The sequence below is a fragment of the Petaurus breviceps genome, unplaced genomic scaffold (assembly GCF_028583685.1).
Source record: "Petaurus breviceps papuanus isolate PSGF00001 unplaced genomic scaffold, PetGlider_PUasm1.0 90865, whole genome shotgun sequence".
Lineage (NCBI taxonomy): Eukaryota > Metazoa > Chordata > Mammalia > Diprotodontia > Petauridae > Petaurus > Petaurus breviceps.
Window position 1 is genome coordinate 4,971,346 of NW_027187367.1, and position 16,479 is coordinate 4,987,824.

A 16,479-nucleotide genomic window follows, 5' to 3' on the forward strand; every position below is an offset into this window, starting at 1 on the left:
GGGGATGGTCCAGGAGAGCTTCAGGGAGTCTGGGGTGGCCTCTGTCATTGTCAGCTCCCCAAGTTCAGGTTTCTCTGGGGGCTCAGGAACGTCAGTAGCTGGCACTGTGGGAGCAGGGGTCTCTTCCTCATGTGGGGCTGTGAAGGGGAGACATGGAGAAAGGGTAAGCCAGCCTTAAGAAGAAGTTCATTATTAGTTTCCTCTGTCCCTCCTGTGAGCAGGGTATGATTCACATGCCTTTGAAGAAAGTAGCCGGAATTGCTTGATTTCCTTTCTACTAGCTATATTTGAGGCCAAAGGAAGATCTACATGTGATAGCAGCTGTTGGGGTTGACAGAATAATGATAATAAAGGATGAGAATAGAAATACTGGATCTATTTTGTTTCTGTTTATTTGTCAAGGAAAACAAACTCTGGACTGAGAAGCATAGACCAACAATGACTACAAGGCAATTGAAACCCAGGAAATGTGAGGAAATGTTAAGAGAACATCTGGCTTCTCTCAGTGAATTCATGCCATCAGGTCCTGATGAATTATGTATCCTCCTCAACCAAAAGGATTGGGTGTATGTGACTGATGGGCTCTTGCAGTGATACACTGTGAATAATTACAAGAGAACCCAAGAAGTCTGAAGCACTGAAGGTAAGCAAATATGCCCATCTGGAATGAGGAAAAGAAGGCCATTAAACCTGAATGATTCCTGGAAACATTACAGAATGTAATCCTAAAGGGATGGTTTGCGAACACTGAGAAAGGAAAGCAAAGAATAGAACATACCAAAACAATTTTGTTTAATTTTTCATAAGGTTTTTAGATTGTTAGGTCATAGGTATGACAGGCTTGAATCTTAGCAAGGCAAATTTAGCCAGCAAATTTAGCAAGTCAAATGATTAAGGTCTTTCATGATATCAAAGGCAAGGGTTTTGATAATGGAGGATATTTAGAGTTTTATGAATGACCAAGCCCAAAGAATTAAGATCGGCCTGAATGAGGTCTACAGGATTTAGAGACTTGTTCTTGGCCCTGTTCTCTTCAATATTTTTATCAGTGACTTGAATGATGAGGTAGCTGACACCATCATCAAATCTGTAGGTGATGCAAAGTTGGGAAACTTAGTGCACACATTAAATGACAGATTCAGAATGCAAAGATTTCAATGGGCTAGAATGATAGGCTAACAAGATAAAATTTAACAAAGATAAAGTTATACACTTTTATTTTTTAAAAAATGCACAAAGATAGAATGGGAAGATGGCTAGACAACAACAGTGCACATGGAAAAAATTTGGGTGTTTTAGTGGACCACAAACTTGATATGAATCAACAATAGGGTGTCATTGGCCAAAAAGCTAATTCTCAGCTAAAACTATGTTAGAAGAAGGATAGGGTCCAGGAAGTAGATGCTTCCATTATACTTTCAGATCGTATCTAGAAGATAGTGTTCTTTCCAAAGCCCCACAGTTTAGCAAAGTGAGTGACAAAATAGAAGATATCCAAAGTTGTTTGATCAGGATGGTGAGAAAAGAGGAGAAAAAGCCATACAAATTTAGATGGGGTCAAAGAACTGGGAATATTTATCTTAAAGAAGAGAGGATGTAGGAGGGACATAATTGCTTCCTTCAGTGCTTGAAGGGTTTTCACACATGTGGAACCAGAGGGTAAAAGTGGGAGAAATATGTGGAAATTGTGAAAAGGGAAACAACTTCCTAACCAGAGGTATCTAAAAATAGAAAGGATAGTTTTGGGAGAGAATGAGTTCTAAATCCCCAAAATGGGTTTTCATGGGGAGGGCAGATGATTACTTGTTAGGCATGATACATAGGAGAGGGCTGTTTCAGGTATGAGTGGGATTGGAAGACTACCATGAGATTCTATAATAATAATAGTTATATAAATAAAATACTATGTAAATTGTATTTATATCATGGTTTAAGGTTTGCAAAGTGCTTTACAAATCTCAGTTGAGTCTCACAATAATGCTATCAGGAAGAAGCTATGTTTATCTTTATTTCACAGATGAGGAAACTAAGGCAGACAGAGGTTAAGAAATTCATCCAGGGTCATGCAGCTAGTAAGTGACTGATGCCAGATTTGAACCCAGGCCTTCCTGACTCCTTATAAAAAGCTCTAATCACTGTACATCCTAGTTGTGAGTTTAGATGCTAGTCATTCATGGGATGTGATCTAGGAAAGCTTTTACATTGGAATGTAAGGAGCCATGCCTGACCAGTGTCTCAACACATGTTCTGAATAACTGAGCAAGCTTAGACCTCCCAGCATGAGCAGCTTAATGGGAGAGAGAGAAACCAGGAAAACCAACATCATAGCAGTAAAGTAAAGCCTCTTGTTCTCCAGTAATTTGATACTTTTTCTACTCAGCTCCAGAGAACTTGTAATGCTTGCTATAGAGGAAGAATGTAACAAAATGGGAACAGGGAAGAGGTGACAAGCATACTGGACATCACAATTTCAAGAGACACCTGGACATTAGGCCAATCGTCAATGTGTAGGAAACAAATTCTCATTATGAGGTGATCCAATCCCATTTACTCACCTGTTAGACCAATGACAGAGACGGGGCCCACACGCTGCCCATCATGGAAACCATAGAGATTCATCTTGTATCTGTGATCAGGTTCTAGGCCAGAGACAGTGACCTCATTCTGGTCTCCCCCAACACGAATGACCTGGGGTCGCCCATCCCTGTCCTTGTACTGGATTGTGAAGGAATCAAATTCTCCCTGGGAGATGGTCCAGGAGAGCATCAGGGAATCTGGGGTGGCCTCTGTCACTGTCAGCTCCCCAAGTTCAGGCTTCTCTGTGGGCTCAGGAGCCTCCGTGGCTGGTACTGTGGGAGCATCTCGTGGGGCTGCAGAAGGGAAAGACAGAGAGAGGGGAAGCTAAAGTTTGGGAAATATAAATTTAAATATAAATCTGTCCTCTATAAATGCATGTTATATAATCTCAACTGGACCTTCTCCTCAGTATGATAGTCATTTAAGTCCTCCTTAATTGATTCTCTACCCCACTCCTCCTGGACGCAGCTCTTCTCAAGCCTTCAGTGCCATACTTCTCTCCTTTCCCTCTTAGCTGAGGTCCTTAATATACTTGCATGAAAAAATCGCAACCATTCACAATGAGCTCCCTCTTCTTCCTTTCTCTAAATCTCAAAACCCCTTGACATCCTTCCTCATTCTCCAGTTTCTGATAAAGCAGTGACTCTTTCCCCAACCAAGTCATGTGCTCTCTCCTATTTTCTCCAGCACACGGTCCCCACCATCATTCTACCCTACCCAGTATTCTATCTTTCTCTGCCTATTAGTTCCTTCCTTACTGCCTACAAGCATGGACAAATCTCCTCCATCCTAGAAACAAAGAAAAGCACTAAACAAAAACACCTCAATAAATTCCATCATCCACCTGAGCTAACATCCTATATATAGCTCTGTCCTCTGCTTCAAAAACTTCTGGAAAAAGCTGTCTGCCCTCATTTCCTCTCCTCTCACTTCCTCCCGGTGCTTCACTCATCACTCAGCCGAAGCTGTTCTTTCCCCAAATGATCACTTGATTAACACAATGGCATTTTCTCAGTCCTCATCATTATAACCTCCCCACAGCATTTGACGTGGCTGGCCATCCTCTCCTCCTAGATTCTCCTTTCTGGGTTTTTGTGTCCCTGCTTTCTTTTGGTTTCCTACCTGCCTGACTGTTCCTTCTTGATCTCTACTGATTCATTTTCGGTATCATCCTCCCTAACTATACATGTACAGAAGGCTTTGTTCTAGACCCTCTTCTTTTATTTTTTACTTGGGGACCTCATTAACTCCCACGACTTTGATTATCATCCCTATGCAGCTGACTTGCAAATCTAAATACAGAATCTCCTGAACTATAGCACCAAATCTTCTACTACCGATCAGATATTTCAAACCAGATGTCCCATAAACAGTTTATGCTCAATATGTCCAAAACTAAATTCATCTTTTCCCCCAAACCCAAACTCCTCTATTTCTGTCAAAGCTATCACCAATCCTTCCACTATGATTGATGTTATTCTTGACCCCTCATTCTTCCTCATTCTACACATGCAATTAGGTGGTAAATCTTTCATTTCTATTTTCACAATAATCTCTTGTACCAGAGGACCTCTAGAATGTCATGCCTCAGGAAAAAAACCCAAAATGAAAAAAAAAAACCGTGGCCCTAGAGTGGACAGAGAAATGGCATCAAACACTAGGGGAGGGAAATTGATTCTCACCCTGAGTGTTCCTACCCTGGGTGATCTCCCTCTTTCCGTTCCTTGCTCTCCCTGCCCTGTGTGCACCCCCCACACCTGCCCTACACATACTGACCTGTTATACCAGTAGTAGAGACTGGGCCTACATGGTGTCCATCATGAAAACCATAAAGATTCATCTTGTACACATGATCAGGCTCTAGGCCAGAGATGGTGACTGTGTCCTCATGTCCTCCAACATGTACTACTTTTGGCTGTCCATCTCTATTCTTGAATTGGATCACAAAGGAATCAAATTGGCCCTCAGGGACAGTCCAGGAGAGGTCCAGGGAATCTGAGGTGGCATCTATCACGGTTAGCTCTCCCAGGCGGGGCTTAACAGGAGGTTCAGTGCTTAGGACTGTAGGGGTTGGAGTCACTTCCTCATCTCTTTCTGGGGCTGACATAAAGGAGATACAAGTAATGTGAGCGTACCTTAAACACTCCCCTCATCATTTCTGCTTGAGAGGGGATCCTGGGATTTCTCATGCTAAAAGGATACATTGACATCAACATACTGAGTGTCACATTTTGGATCCCACAACCAGGAGATACTCCCTGCTTAAGAATATACATACATATACATACACATACACATTATGCATATGCATATACATACATACATATATTATATATATACACACACACAGACTAAGTAGATTGTGATAAATGAATGGAATGGAATCCTACTGCACCATAGGAAATAAAAAATGAGAGGAATTCAGAGAAATTCAGAAAGACTGCATGAATTACATGAATTGAGTGAAGTTATCAAAACCAAGAGAACAATACACATAATGACCATAATAATGTAAAGGAAAAAATGCTGAAAAAATAAAACTTAGTCATGAAAACGACGAACAATATTGATTCCTAAGTACTGATGATAATAGCTAGCAAGCATTATATGGTGCTCTAACACTTGTAAAGAACTTTAGAAATATCTCATTTTATCCTCACAGCAACTCTGGGGAAAATATTATTATCATCTCCATTTTACGGATGAGGAAACTAGGGCAAGCAGAGGTTCAGTGATTTGTCCAAGGTCACACAGCTAGTAAGTGTCTGAAGCAGGATTTGAACTCAGCTAGGATCTAGGCCTGGAGTCAGGAAGATTCATCTTCTTGAGTTCAAATCCAGCCTCAGATACTTACTAGCTGTGTGACCCTGGGCAAGTCATTTAACTTTGTTTGCCTAGGTTCTTCATCTGTAAAATGAGCTAGAGAAGGAAATGGCAAACCACTCCAATGTCTTTGCCAAGAAAACCCTAAATGGGGTCACAAAGAATCAGACATGACTGAAAACAAATTCAACAATAAGAAAAAATTTCCTGACTCCATGTCCAATACTCTACCCAGTGTGCCACCTACTTGCACTGAATGATATTTGCTTTTTCTTCATAGAGGGGTGGTGGACTACAGGTGAGGAATGAGTTATAGGCTGTCATATATGTTAATGTGTTAGCATTTTTTTTGCTTAGCTATATTTCTTTTTTATAGGAGAGGCTTTATTGAATAGGAAGGTATTGCCAACAATGTAGAAAAAAAGATTTTTTAATAATAAGGTTTTTATTTACAATAAATATTGTAAATAATTGCATTTACAATTTTTTAAAGTTTAAAGCGATAAATGCCTCAAGAACACAGAACTAGAGGGTTTTCTTCTGACTTATGGACTCAATTCTTGGAGAACTAATTTCACATTATGCATGTTGAAGTTCCAGGGATCCTTGATTGTTGTCTCATACCCTGATGTACTATGAACATGGTTGTAGTTCACCTGTGTGAACTGTAGAAGGCAATACTTGATACCAGGCATCGACAATTCCCCAGCTCAGAAGACCCTCTCATAACCTCTTTGAGAAACAGCCTTTCCTTCTCTCTTTCCTGCCTGAAGTCAGGATATCATCCTCCTTCCAAATCCAAGCAAATTATAGGAATCTCAGTCCTCAGAGAGAAGCAACAAATGGATCTGTGGCCCCAAAACACAGGAAACTTAGAAGAAGGAGGAGAAGAGACACAGGGACAATGACTTCTAAGGAGAAAGCCTCAGGTTGCCCCTAATCTGCAAAGCCTGGTCCAGAACCACACCCAAGTACCCATCCTCCTTACTCCTTACCCACCTGTTTTGCCGATAACAGAGACAGGGCCTATGCGCTGCTTGTTATGGAAACCATAGAGATTCATCTTGTATTTGTGATCAGGTTCCAGGCCGGAGATAGTGACCTCATTCTTGTCACCTCTGACACGTTTCATTTTAGGTTGTCCATCCCCATTCTTGTACTGGATCATGAAGGAGTCAAACTGTCCCTCTGGGATACTCCAAGAGAGGCGCATGGAGTCTGGAGTAGAATCTGACACTGTCAGTTCTCCCAGGCGAGGTTTTAAAGGGGGTTCAGGAGACTCAGTGGTTGAGGCTGTATGAGTTGGGGTCTCCTCCTCAGGGGCTGATAAACAGATCAGAGAGAAACTAAAACTGACTTTGAGAGAAGGGGGTGGCCTACCCTGGTCACTCCCTCTTTTCTTTAGGCACACTTCTATAGCTATTACATATATTATATATAATATATTATATAATATATAATAGCTATTTTATAGCTATTATACTGAGAACCCAGAAATAGGGAATGATATCACTGGATTTAAAAGTCAGTTAGGGTCAATGATTTAAAGTCTTTAGGTTACTCTTAGAGAAGTGTGGCTTAGTTGGTCTCTGTCACCTTCTGGTCAGGGGGGTACATTCAAAATTCCTGGCACAAACAGCTCCTCTACACGCTTATTGCAGTTCAGCAGTGAAAAATTCAAGATTCAGATGTTTCTTTCCCAGCACCCTTGCCTCCACTCATTTCTGCTCCTGGGTCTACCTACAATCCAACTTGCTCTGAGCTTGGTGTTTAACCCCACAGGAAAAAGTACCTAGCACACAGCAGGTGCTCAATAAATGTTTATTGACTGATTAATTGATTTGTTTTCTGGGGGCGTAGATAATAAGGACACAGCATACACTGGACACAATGACTAATGAATGGCTAGGACCTAATCAGAGTTGACAAAATAGTTAATGCCCAAAGGAAAGAGAGGAAGTATTATTCTGAGTCTATTCTATTGACCTTGACTCACCTATTACGCCAATGACAGACACTGGACCTACACGTTGTCCGTCATGGAAACCATACTCACCTGTTACGCCAATGACAGACACTGGACCTACACGTTGTCCATCATGGAAACCATAGAGATTCATCTTGTATCTGTGGTCAGGCTCCAGGTCAGAGACAGTGACCTCATACTGGTTGCCCTCAACACGCACGGCCTGGGGTCGCCCATTCCTATCCTTGTACTGGATTGAGAAGGCATCAAACTTTCCCTGGGAGCTGGTCCAAGAGAGCTTCAGGGAGTCTGCGGTGGCCCCTGTCACTGTCAGCTCACCTAGGTGGGGCTTCTCTGTGGGTTCAGGAGCCTCAGTGGTAGGTACTGTAGGAGCTGGAATCTCTGTCACTCCCTCATATAGTGCTGACATGAGGAGACACATAAAGACAAGTTTGAGGATACCATCATCTCTAGGAACTTTTCATATTCTTCATATGAGAATAGACTATTTATCTCTCTAGGAACTATATGGTTAAGTGGGTATTTATGCAATAGAATTTCACTTCTGTGGGAGTCAAGGGACTCCCTCCAAGTTGAGAGGAGTTTTGGGAAATGGTTTAACAAAGGATTCCCCATGGAAGAATTCAACAAATTTCCGTTTCATTCTGAGTGTGCCTTATAAACTCTGTAGCCACAAAACCTGGATTACCCATGTCTGATACATGAAAAGGGTCATTTGACAGAAACAGAAAATTCTAAATGGAGGGTCAGAGTGAAGGCATATATTTCCTGTTTCTAAACAGTTCTGAACAATGTTTCACATCATCTCATAGTCTTAAGTTCTGAACCTAGTCAGGGTGGGTTCTAATTTGTCCACGTGTTCAAAGCCCCACAACATCATGCCAGGCAACTTCAAGCATCAGAAAACTGTGCCTTCATCTTGACCTGCCATCTGCCACATGACAGACTGGGAGACTCAGTTTCACCTCTGTGACTCTCTGTTCTATGAATCCTGAATGGTCCATGGAGTAGTCTCTCTCAAGGGCAAAGAATAAGGAAATAGGGAACCTTTAGTCCTGTGTGCTCATACACAGATATCATTACATCCTAATGCCCCACAATTCTGTTTTTCTCTGGGAATTTTAGGAGTTCCTTGGCTCCCTTGTTGATCAAATGCTATTGCAGAAATACCTACCAAAATGGAATTTTTCCAACCTGTCACTAAAGCTATGGACTCTGGAATAAGTCACAGCATGTGATTTAGGAAGGCTTTGTGTTGTATTTTGATAAGTCCTATTTATCAACTGGAAACATCTAGGGATCTCCAGGGTGAACAGCTGAACCTAATATTTAGAAATTGGAAGCCCAGCAAAAGACCCAACTCCCCAAAGATCTATTTAAGTCCTAAGCAGAGTTTGAGATCTCAAATGCAAGTGAGGAAAACTGGAAACTGAATCCCAAGAGGCTAAACCAAGTAAGGTACAAGGTCAGTAACAAAGAAAGGAAGACCTAGTCTGGGTCAGACACCACCTCTCAGGGCCTGTTTGCTTTTACTCACCAGTAACACCAATGACAGAGATGGGGCCCACACGTTGTCCATCATGGAAGCCATAGAGATTCATCTTGTATTTGTGATCTGGCTCCAGGCCAGAGATGATGGCTGTGTTCTGGTCACCCTCAACATGTACACCCTTAGGCTGTCCATCCCCATTCTTGTACTGGATCACAAAGGATTCAAATTGACCTTCTGGAATGGTCCAAGAGAGGTGCAGAGAATCTGATGTGGCATCTGTCACCATTAGCTCTCCCAGGTGGGGTTTAGCATCAGTGGCTGGCGATGTGAGGACTGGAGTTTCTTCCTCTCGTGGTCCTAGGACAGATATAGGAAGGAGAGGATTGTATTAGACAGAAAAGATGGGTCTGTTCCTTTTCTGAACTTGGTTGCTATTTGCAGAGAAACTGAGTCTAGCCCTATGACAACTCCCATCACTCACTTGGAAGATTGATGACAGATAAAGACTCACTATTTAGTGGAGAAACTCTAGAAATTTATCAGGTATCTATAGTACACAAAACGACACAATATAACAAATATTTGTTTAGGGCCTACTTTTTCAAAGCACTCTACCAGGAACTGAGGAGATATAAAGTTTACATGAGACATGGTTCCTACACTCAAGGAATTTATCATCTAGTAGGGATATAAGACCAACATACATTAAATATACAACATTACATGTTAAGTGCATTTGAAAGTTATAAGACAAAATGCTACCTGACATCCTGGGGTAAAGAACATCTCTAGAGGACAAAAGGAAATTTTAGAAATAGTTTAGTTCAACCGCTTTATTAAGTCAAGACAAGTTAAGCGATCTGACTAAGGTCACACAGCTAGCGGTAGAATTGGGACTCAATAAGAGGGGTGTCTTTGAAGTCAGAGGACCTGGGTTCAAATCTTGCCTTAGTCACTTTTTACATCGTGAACTCTAGGCCTCAGTTTCTTCTTCAGTAAAATGGGAAGAAGGGAAGGGGAAGGTTTGTATTAGATATATGAGGTAAGGGTCCTTCCAACTCTAAATCTATGATTCTAATGAGATTCTTCTGGACTTTTGGTAAAGGGATTTTTCCCTTTAACCCCTCACTGCTTCTGTAGGCATATACAGGAAGTCGCAGAATTCAATGTGTGAGAAAAGAAACTCAAGCCTAAATTCCCTAGCCTGGCATTCAAAGCCCTCTGGAATCTTGATCAAAACTACTTTTCCGCATGTATCTCCTCACCCTACACTCACACCAAACAGGACTATTTGTTATCCTTTGAAAACATCCTGAGTCTTTGTTCACACTATTCTCAATGTCCAAAATGTCTTTCCCTGTTTGTACTCATTGAGATTCTGTTCATCTTTCAAAATCCTGTTTAAATGTTTCCTCATCCATCAATACCCCATCCCTTGATACCCACAACCAGAAGTGATCTTTGCGTCCCATGAATTCTCATAACAAACAAGTTAAGTACATTACTTTTACACTTCAGGCATCCTATTTTTTGCTTGGTTATTGGTGTGTATGTCCGATATTGCCCAGTTTACTGTAAGCCTCATGGAGAAGTCAGGCACCATGCCCTACTTATCTTTGTTCCCCCTCTAGTTTGTTGAAGCTAGACCAATATTCACAGAATTGAGGAACTGGCAAGGAGTGACAGGAGGCTTATAGGCTCTTGTGCCAGAAGAAAGGGAGTAGGAAGTGCTAGCAGTCTTAATGACTCCCGGTCACCTGTCATAATAATAGTTGAGAGGGGGCCCATCTGCTTCTCTGAGTAGAGTCCATAGAGGAGTATCTTGTATTTGCAGTTTTGCTCTAGGTCAGAAACCACGACTTCATTCAGGTCTCCTTCCACAGGTACCACCTGAGGCTGCCCATCTTTGTCTATGTACTGGACCACAAAGGAGTCAAAGAATCCCTGCTGGACAGTCCATGATAAGTGCACAGCACTGTTGGCCACAGCCACCCCTGTCAGTTTCTTCCCCAAGCAAGGCTTCGGAGGATGTTGAGTAACTATGATTCCTGAAGCTGCTGGGCTCTCTAAGAATGAGAGAAAGCTGAGTTGTCTCCAGGAGGCTGGGTGACTTCAGAGAACAGGACAAGTAGGGACTGGAGACCAACACATTGCCTGGGTTAGGGCAGAAGGCTTTGGGGGAAGTCTCTGTAGTCAAGAGGCAAAGAGAAAGAGTGACTAGGAAAGGGAAAAGCCCGAGGCTTTCCTAAATAACACAGGTAGGTGAAATGGGTGAAATTCACAGGCTACTACTCAAAAGTGGCACCAGCAGAAAAGAAAGGGTCACAATATTTCTTTGTTTTTTTTTTTTGAAAGGGGGGAAGGCAAGACAATTGGGGTTAAGTGACATGCCCAAGGTGTTACAGCTAGTAAGTGGTTCAAGTGTCTAAGGCAAGATTTGAGCTTGGGTCCTCTTGACTCCAGGTCTAGTGCTCTATTCATTGTACCACCTAGTTGCCCTGACAATATTTCTTGCCAAGGAGCCTAAAGTCCTATACTTACATCCAGGTCCCAGATTGGGAATAATGGCTAAGTGTCCATGTTGGGCATTCATACAATATTATACTATTATATATATATATATATCCCTATTTTTATACTGGACCATAAAGGAGGAGGACTGGCCCTCAAGGACAGCCCAAAAGAAGAGTGGGTCCTGTCACCTACGCAGGAATAATTTTTGACAACTGATAAAGAACTCCGTATTCCTTCCAAAATGACCTCCATCCCACTCATTTCTTTTCTTGGATTAGAAATATGGATTGGGGGGTGGGGGGGTGGAGTCAAGATGGTGGAGTAGAAACAGGACCTCCACACGGCTCCAGCTCTCACCAGTTCCAATCCATGTAAAATGGGATTGTGAACAAACTTTGGAGCTACAGAACCTAAAAAATGACACAGAGAAGCTAACCTCCCCCTAAAGACAGCCCAGCAGGCTGGCAGGAATCGGCCATCACAGTGCTCTGGGAGCCAAGCCCAGCTCCACACCGAGGTTTTAGTTCCAGGGTGGGCCTAACCAGCCACCAGCTGGAGGGACTCCAGATCAGCAGCAGCTGTGGCGGTTTCCAGAATTATCAACACATAGATGCTAAGGACAAAGTGAGAGGTCAGTGAAGTGTGGACTTTGGGACCAAGTAGTTGGGAGTGCGTCAGCTTTTGCCCTGGGGCGAGAAGCCACTGAGGGCTGCGGCACAGCCACCGCCATGTGACAGCTTCAGCTTCTGGCCTGCAGAGTGTAGGGGGACCAAAAGACCAGTCTGAGGGGTAATCGCTCTTGCTTTAACCTGTTTGGATCTGGATTGTGGTCTAGGGTGGGGGTCCTAGGGTGTGTGTCTAGCTTGCCAGAGTGTGTCAGAGCTTCAGAGAGGGCACCCAACTAATACCCCCAGCAGCTGAGAAAACCCCAGCATTTGGTACAAAGCTCCCCTGTCTGGTAGCAGAGTCCTACTGTGGCAAAAAGCCCAAAAGTCAAGTAATTGAGAGGCAACATGACAAGGCAAAGGAAGCAAAGCAAACAGAAGAATCCAACATTAGACTCCTATTTTGGGGACAAAAAGGACCAAAGCATGGAACAGGAGGAAGACAGTGAAGTCAGAACTCCTGCACCAAAAGCTTCAAAGGAAAATACAAGCTGGTTACAGGCCATAGAGGGCCTTAAGAAGCAGATAAGAGAAGTGGAGGAAAAATTGGGAAGAGAAATGAGAATGATGCAAGAAAATTATGAAATGAGAGTCAACAACCTGACTGAGGAAAATAACACCTTAAAAAACAGACTAACTCAAATGGCAAAAGAGGCTCAAAAAGGCAATGAGGAGAAGAATGCCTTAAAAAGCTGAATTTGCCAGATGGAAAAAGAATCTTAAAAGCTCACTGAGGAGAATCATTCCTTCAGATTTAGATTGGAGCAAAGGGAAGCTAATGACTTTATGAGAAATCAAGATGCTATTAAACAGATCCAAACAAATGAAAGAATAGAAGGCAATGTGAAATATATCATGGGAAAAACCACTGACCTGGAAAATAGATCCAGGAGAGATAATTTAAAAATTATTGGACTACCTGAAAGCCATAATCAAAGAAAGAACCTAGAAATCATCCTCCAAGAAATTCTCAAGGAAAACTGCCCTGATGTTTTAGAACCAGAGGGCAAAATAGAGGTTGAAGAATCTACTGATCATCTCCTGAAAAAGATTCCAAAAGGAAAACTCCTAGGAATATTATAACCAGGTTCTGGAATTCCCAGATCAAGGATAGAATATTACAAGGAGCCAGGAAGAAACAATTTGAATATTGTGGAAACCCAGGATCTGGTAGCTTCTACACTGAGAGATTGAAGGGCTTGGAATAGGATATTCCAGAGGTCAAAGGAGCTGGGATTAAAACCAAGAATCACCTACCCAGCAAAACTGAGTATCATGTTTCAGGGAAAAATATGGTCATTCAGTGAAATAGAGGACTTCTAAGGATTCTTTTTTTTTTTTTTTTTGCTTTTTGGAGGGCAATTGGGCTTAAGTAACTTGCCCAAGGTTACACGGCTAGTATTTTTGTGTGGACTTTCAAGCATTCTTGATGAAAAAAACCAGAGTTGAATAGAAAATTTGACATTCAGTTACAAGAAGCAAGAGAAGCATGAGAAGGCAAACAAGGAAAAGAAATCATAAGGAACTTATCAAAGTTGTACTAACATTCCTACATGGAAAAAATGATAATTCTAACTGATAAAACTTTCCTCAGTATGAAAATAGTTGAAGAGAATATAAATATATATTTATATGTGTGTGTGTGTGTCTATATCAGAGGGTATACGGGTGTATGAATACATATGTGAATGTGTGTATATATGTTTACAGGTATACATAGATAGAGGGCACAGGACCAATTTAATAGGAAGGGATGATACTTAAAAGGTGAAATTAAGAGGTGAGAGAGGAATATAATGAGAGGAGATGGGGAGAGACAGATCGGGGTAAACTATCTTATACAGAAGAGGCAAGGGGAAATGGTTACAACGGAGGGGAAGAACAGGAAGGCAAAAGGGAATGGGTCAACCTTATTCTCATTGAATTTGGCTCGGGGAAGGAATGAAATACATACTAAATAGGGTATGTCAACCTACAGGAGAGTAGGGGGGAAGGGGATGAGAGGGAGGATGATGGAAGTGAGGGCAGGCTGGGGGGAGGGAAGTTGGAAGCACCCACTTTTGAAAAATGACAGGATCAAAGCAGAGAATAGATCAAGTGGGAGGTGGGATAGGAGGGAGGGAAATATAGTCAGTTTTTTACAATAAATCTACTATGTTAATGTTTTGCATTAGCTACATATGTACAACCTATACTGAACTGCTTATCTTCCCAGTAAGGGTGGATGACAAGGGAGGAAGGGAATGAATCTGGAATTCAAAGTTTTAAAATCAAATGTTTAAATATATATATATATATATATATATATATATATATACTATTATTAATACTATTTTACATGTAATTGGGAAATAAGATATACAGGCACTGGGGCAAAGAGATCCACCATGCCCTACTGGAGAAGTCAAAGGGGGTATGGGAGAAGATATGGGAGAGAGCAGATTGGAGGAGGGGATATCCTGTGGGACTGCTATTTTGGGGCAGTGGGTAGGGGAAAAATGGGGAGAAAATTTGTAACTCAAAATCTGGCGGAAATGAATGATGTAAACCAGAAGTTAATAATGCACTTGAAAAATGAAAAAAAAAAAGAAATATAGACTAGGTATTATGTCATGCCTCCATCCTACCTCTAAACAATAATAATATTAGTAGTTGGCAGTTATATAGTGCTTTACAAATATTATCTCATTTTACCCTCACAATAACCCTGAGAAGCAGGTAATATTATTATGCCCGTTTTAGAGATGAGAAAACCAAGGCAAACAGGGTAACTTGCTCAGGGTCTGAGTCAAGACTTGAGCTTAAGTCTTCCTGACTCCAGGCCTTTGTCTAAGCACTGTGCCACCGAGTTACCTCAAAGACCTTTAAACCAGCCCTCCCCGGTGCAGACAGATGAAGGCATTACCTACTCTGAAAGTCATTGGCTGGACAAAGAGATTCTCCAGCTTCCCTCTGGTGTCTTACTTCTCTTCCACCCAGCAGGTTCTTGTGGCCAAGGCTTTATCCCACCTGTGAGAGCCCAGTTTCTCAGCAGGGCTTCTTATAGGTCAGCAGCTGATGGGAGGGGGGTTAGCTCCTTTTCCACCCCAGGTCTTGGTCTCTTTCGTCCCTCCCCATTTTCCTTTGCCAGGGCTCTCCCCTTTCCAAAACCTAGGGTCCTGATAAGGGTTGAAAGAGAGGACAAGAAGTCCCTGAAAAGGACCAGACACTAGGTACAGGAGACAAGTGTGGATCTTACACCTGGCCATAGCTCCCTATTTGGACCCTGGGAAGCTGAGACCCCAGTGCAGGCCAGCTGGGGGCGCAGCCAAACCTATTGATGAGGATGCATAGGAAATTAATCTGCAGGGGGTAGGGAGGGGCGGGAAGGAAGGAGCAAACGGGGAAACTAATCAGGTGTCGTTTACAAGGAGAGTCTTGGGGCCTGGGAAAGAGCTGGCGAGCTGCCTCCCTGGATACGGCGGGCGCTGACGGCATTGTTGTTGTTGAGTTTTTTCTGGCGATTGAGAGCCCCCAGGGGCAGGGGAGGGACTGGCCAGAGCCCCAGGAAAGGGGAGACATCTGGCCTGGGCTGGCCTGGGCAGCAAGCCCTCTAATTCTTTTGGTTCCCAGTTTCCAAAGCCCTGTGGGAGGGAGGAGGAGGGAAACAGGGAGATGTGTGTGGGGGTGGTGGAAGTGTGTGTGTGGAGGGGTTTGACCTCTAAGTAGTTAGAGAAGGGACTAACAGACGGCTAAGAGAGAAAGGAAAGGGGAGGTCAGGGAAACAAGGGGGGCCCTGACAGCTGTAGCAAAGACCCCCAGCTTCAGCAGAGCCAGAGCCTTCATCTGCAGCAACCAGGGCTGCCCTCACTCCAAGAGAGGGTACAAAGTGATCACCTTCCAAAAAGGGGTGGGGGAGGCAATCCCCATGCCAGAGAAGTGAAACCCTCTTCCACCTGATATGGGTCAATACTCTCCTGGCCTATTCTATACGATATTAATTATACTGTACTACACTGTGCTATACTACACTATGCTACACTATACTATACTATACTATACTATACCAATTGTACAATACTGTATTATAGGAGACAGCTAGGTGATACAGTGGATAGAGTGCTGAATCTGAAGCCAGGAAGACCTGAGCTCAAATAGACCTTAGATACCAGCTGCATGACCCTGGGCAAGTCACTTAACCTCTGTTTGCCTTAATCCACTGGAGAAGGAAATTGCAAACAACTCCAGCATCTTTACCAAGAAAACCCCAAGTAAGGTCACAAAAGAGTCAGACATGACTGAACTATACAATGACAAATATTTTATATTATACTATATTTTACTATGCTATACTACAGTCTACTATATTTACTATACTAATTATATAATATACTGTACTATACTTATTATACAATACTGTTATGCTATACTATAATTATATA

General features: G+C 42.4%; 1 protein-coding gene across 1 annotated transcript in view; it reads right to left on the bottom strand.

Moving 5' to 3' along the window:
• The window catches only part of TNXB (tenascin XB), a 60,987-nt gene that overhangs the window by 18,434 nt on the left and 26,074 nt on the right, over positions 1–16,479 (bottom strand). The window contains 6 exon segments of the mRNA XM_069073321.1: positions 1–137; positions 2,556–2,870; positions 4,354–4,677; positions 6,400–6,723; positions 7,457–7,789; positions 8,925–9,236. The exon segment at positions 1–137 is cut by the window's left edge and continues 62 nt beyond it. Of these exon segments, the coding sequence (XP_068929422.1) occupies positions 1–137; positions 2,556–2,870; positions 4,354–4,677; positions 6,400–6,723; positions 7,457–7,789; positions 8,925–9,236 (1,745 nt within the window).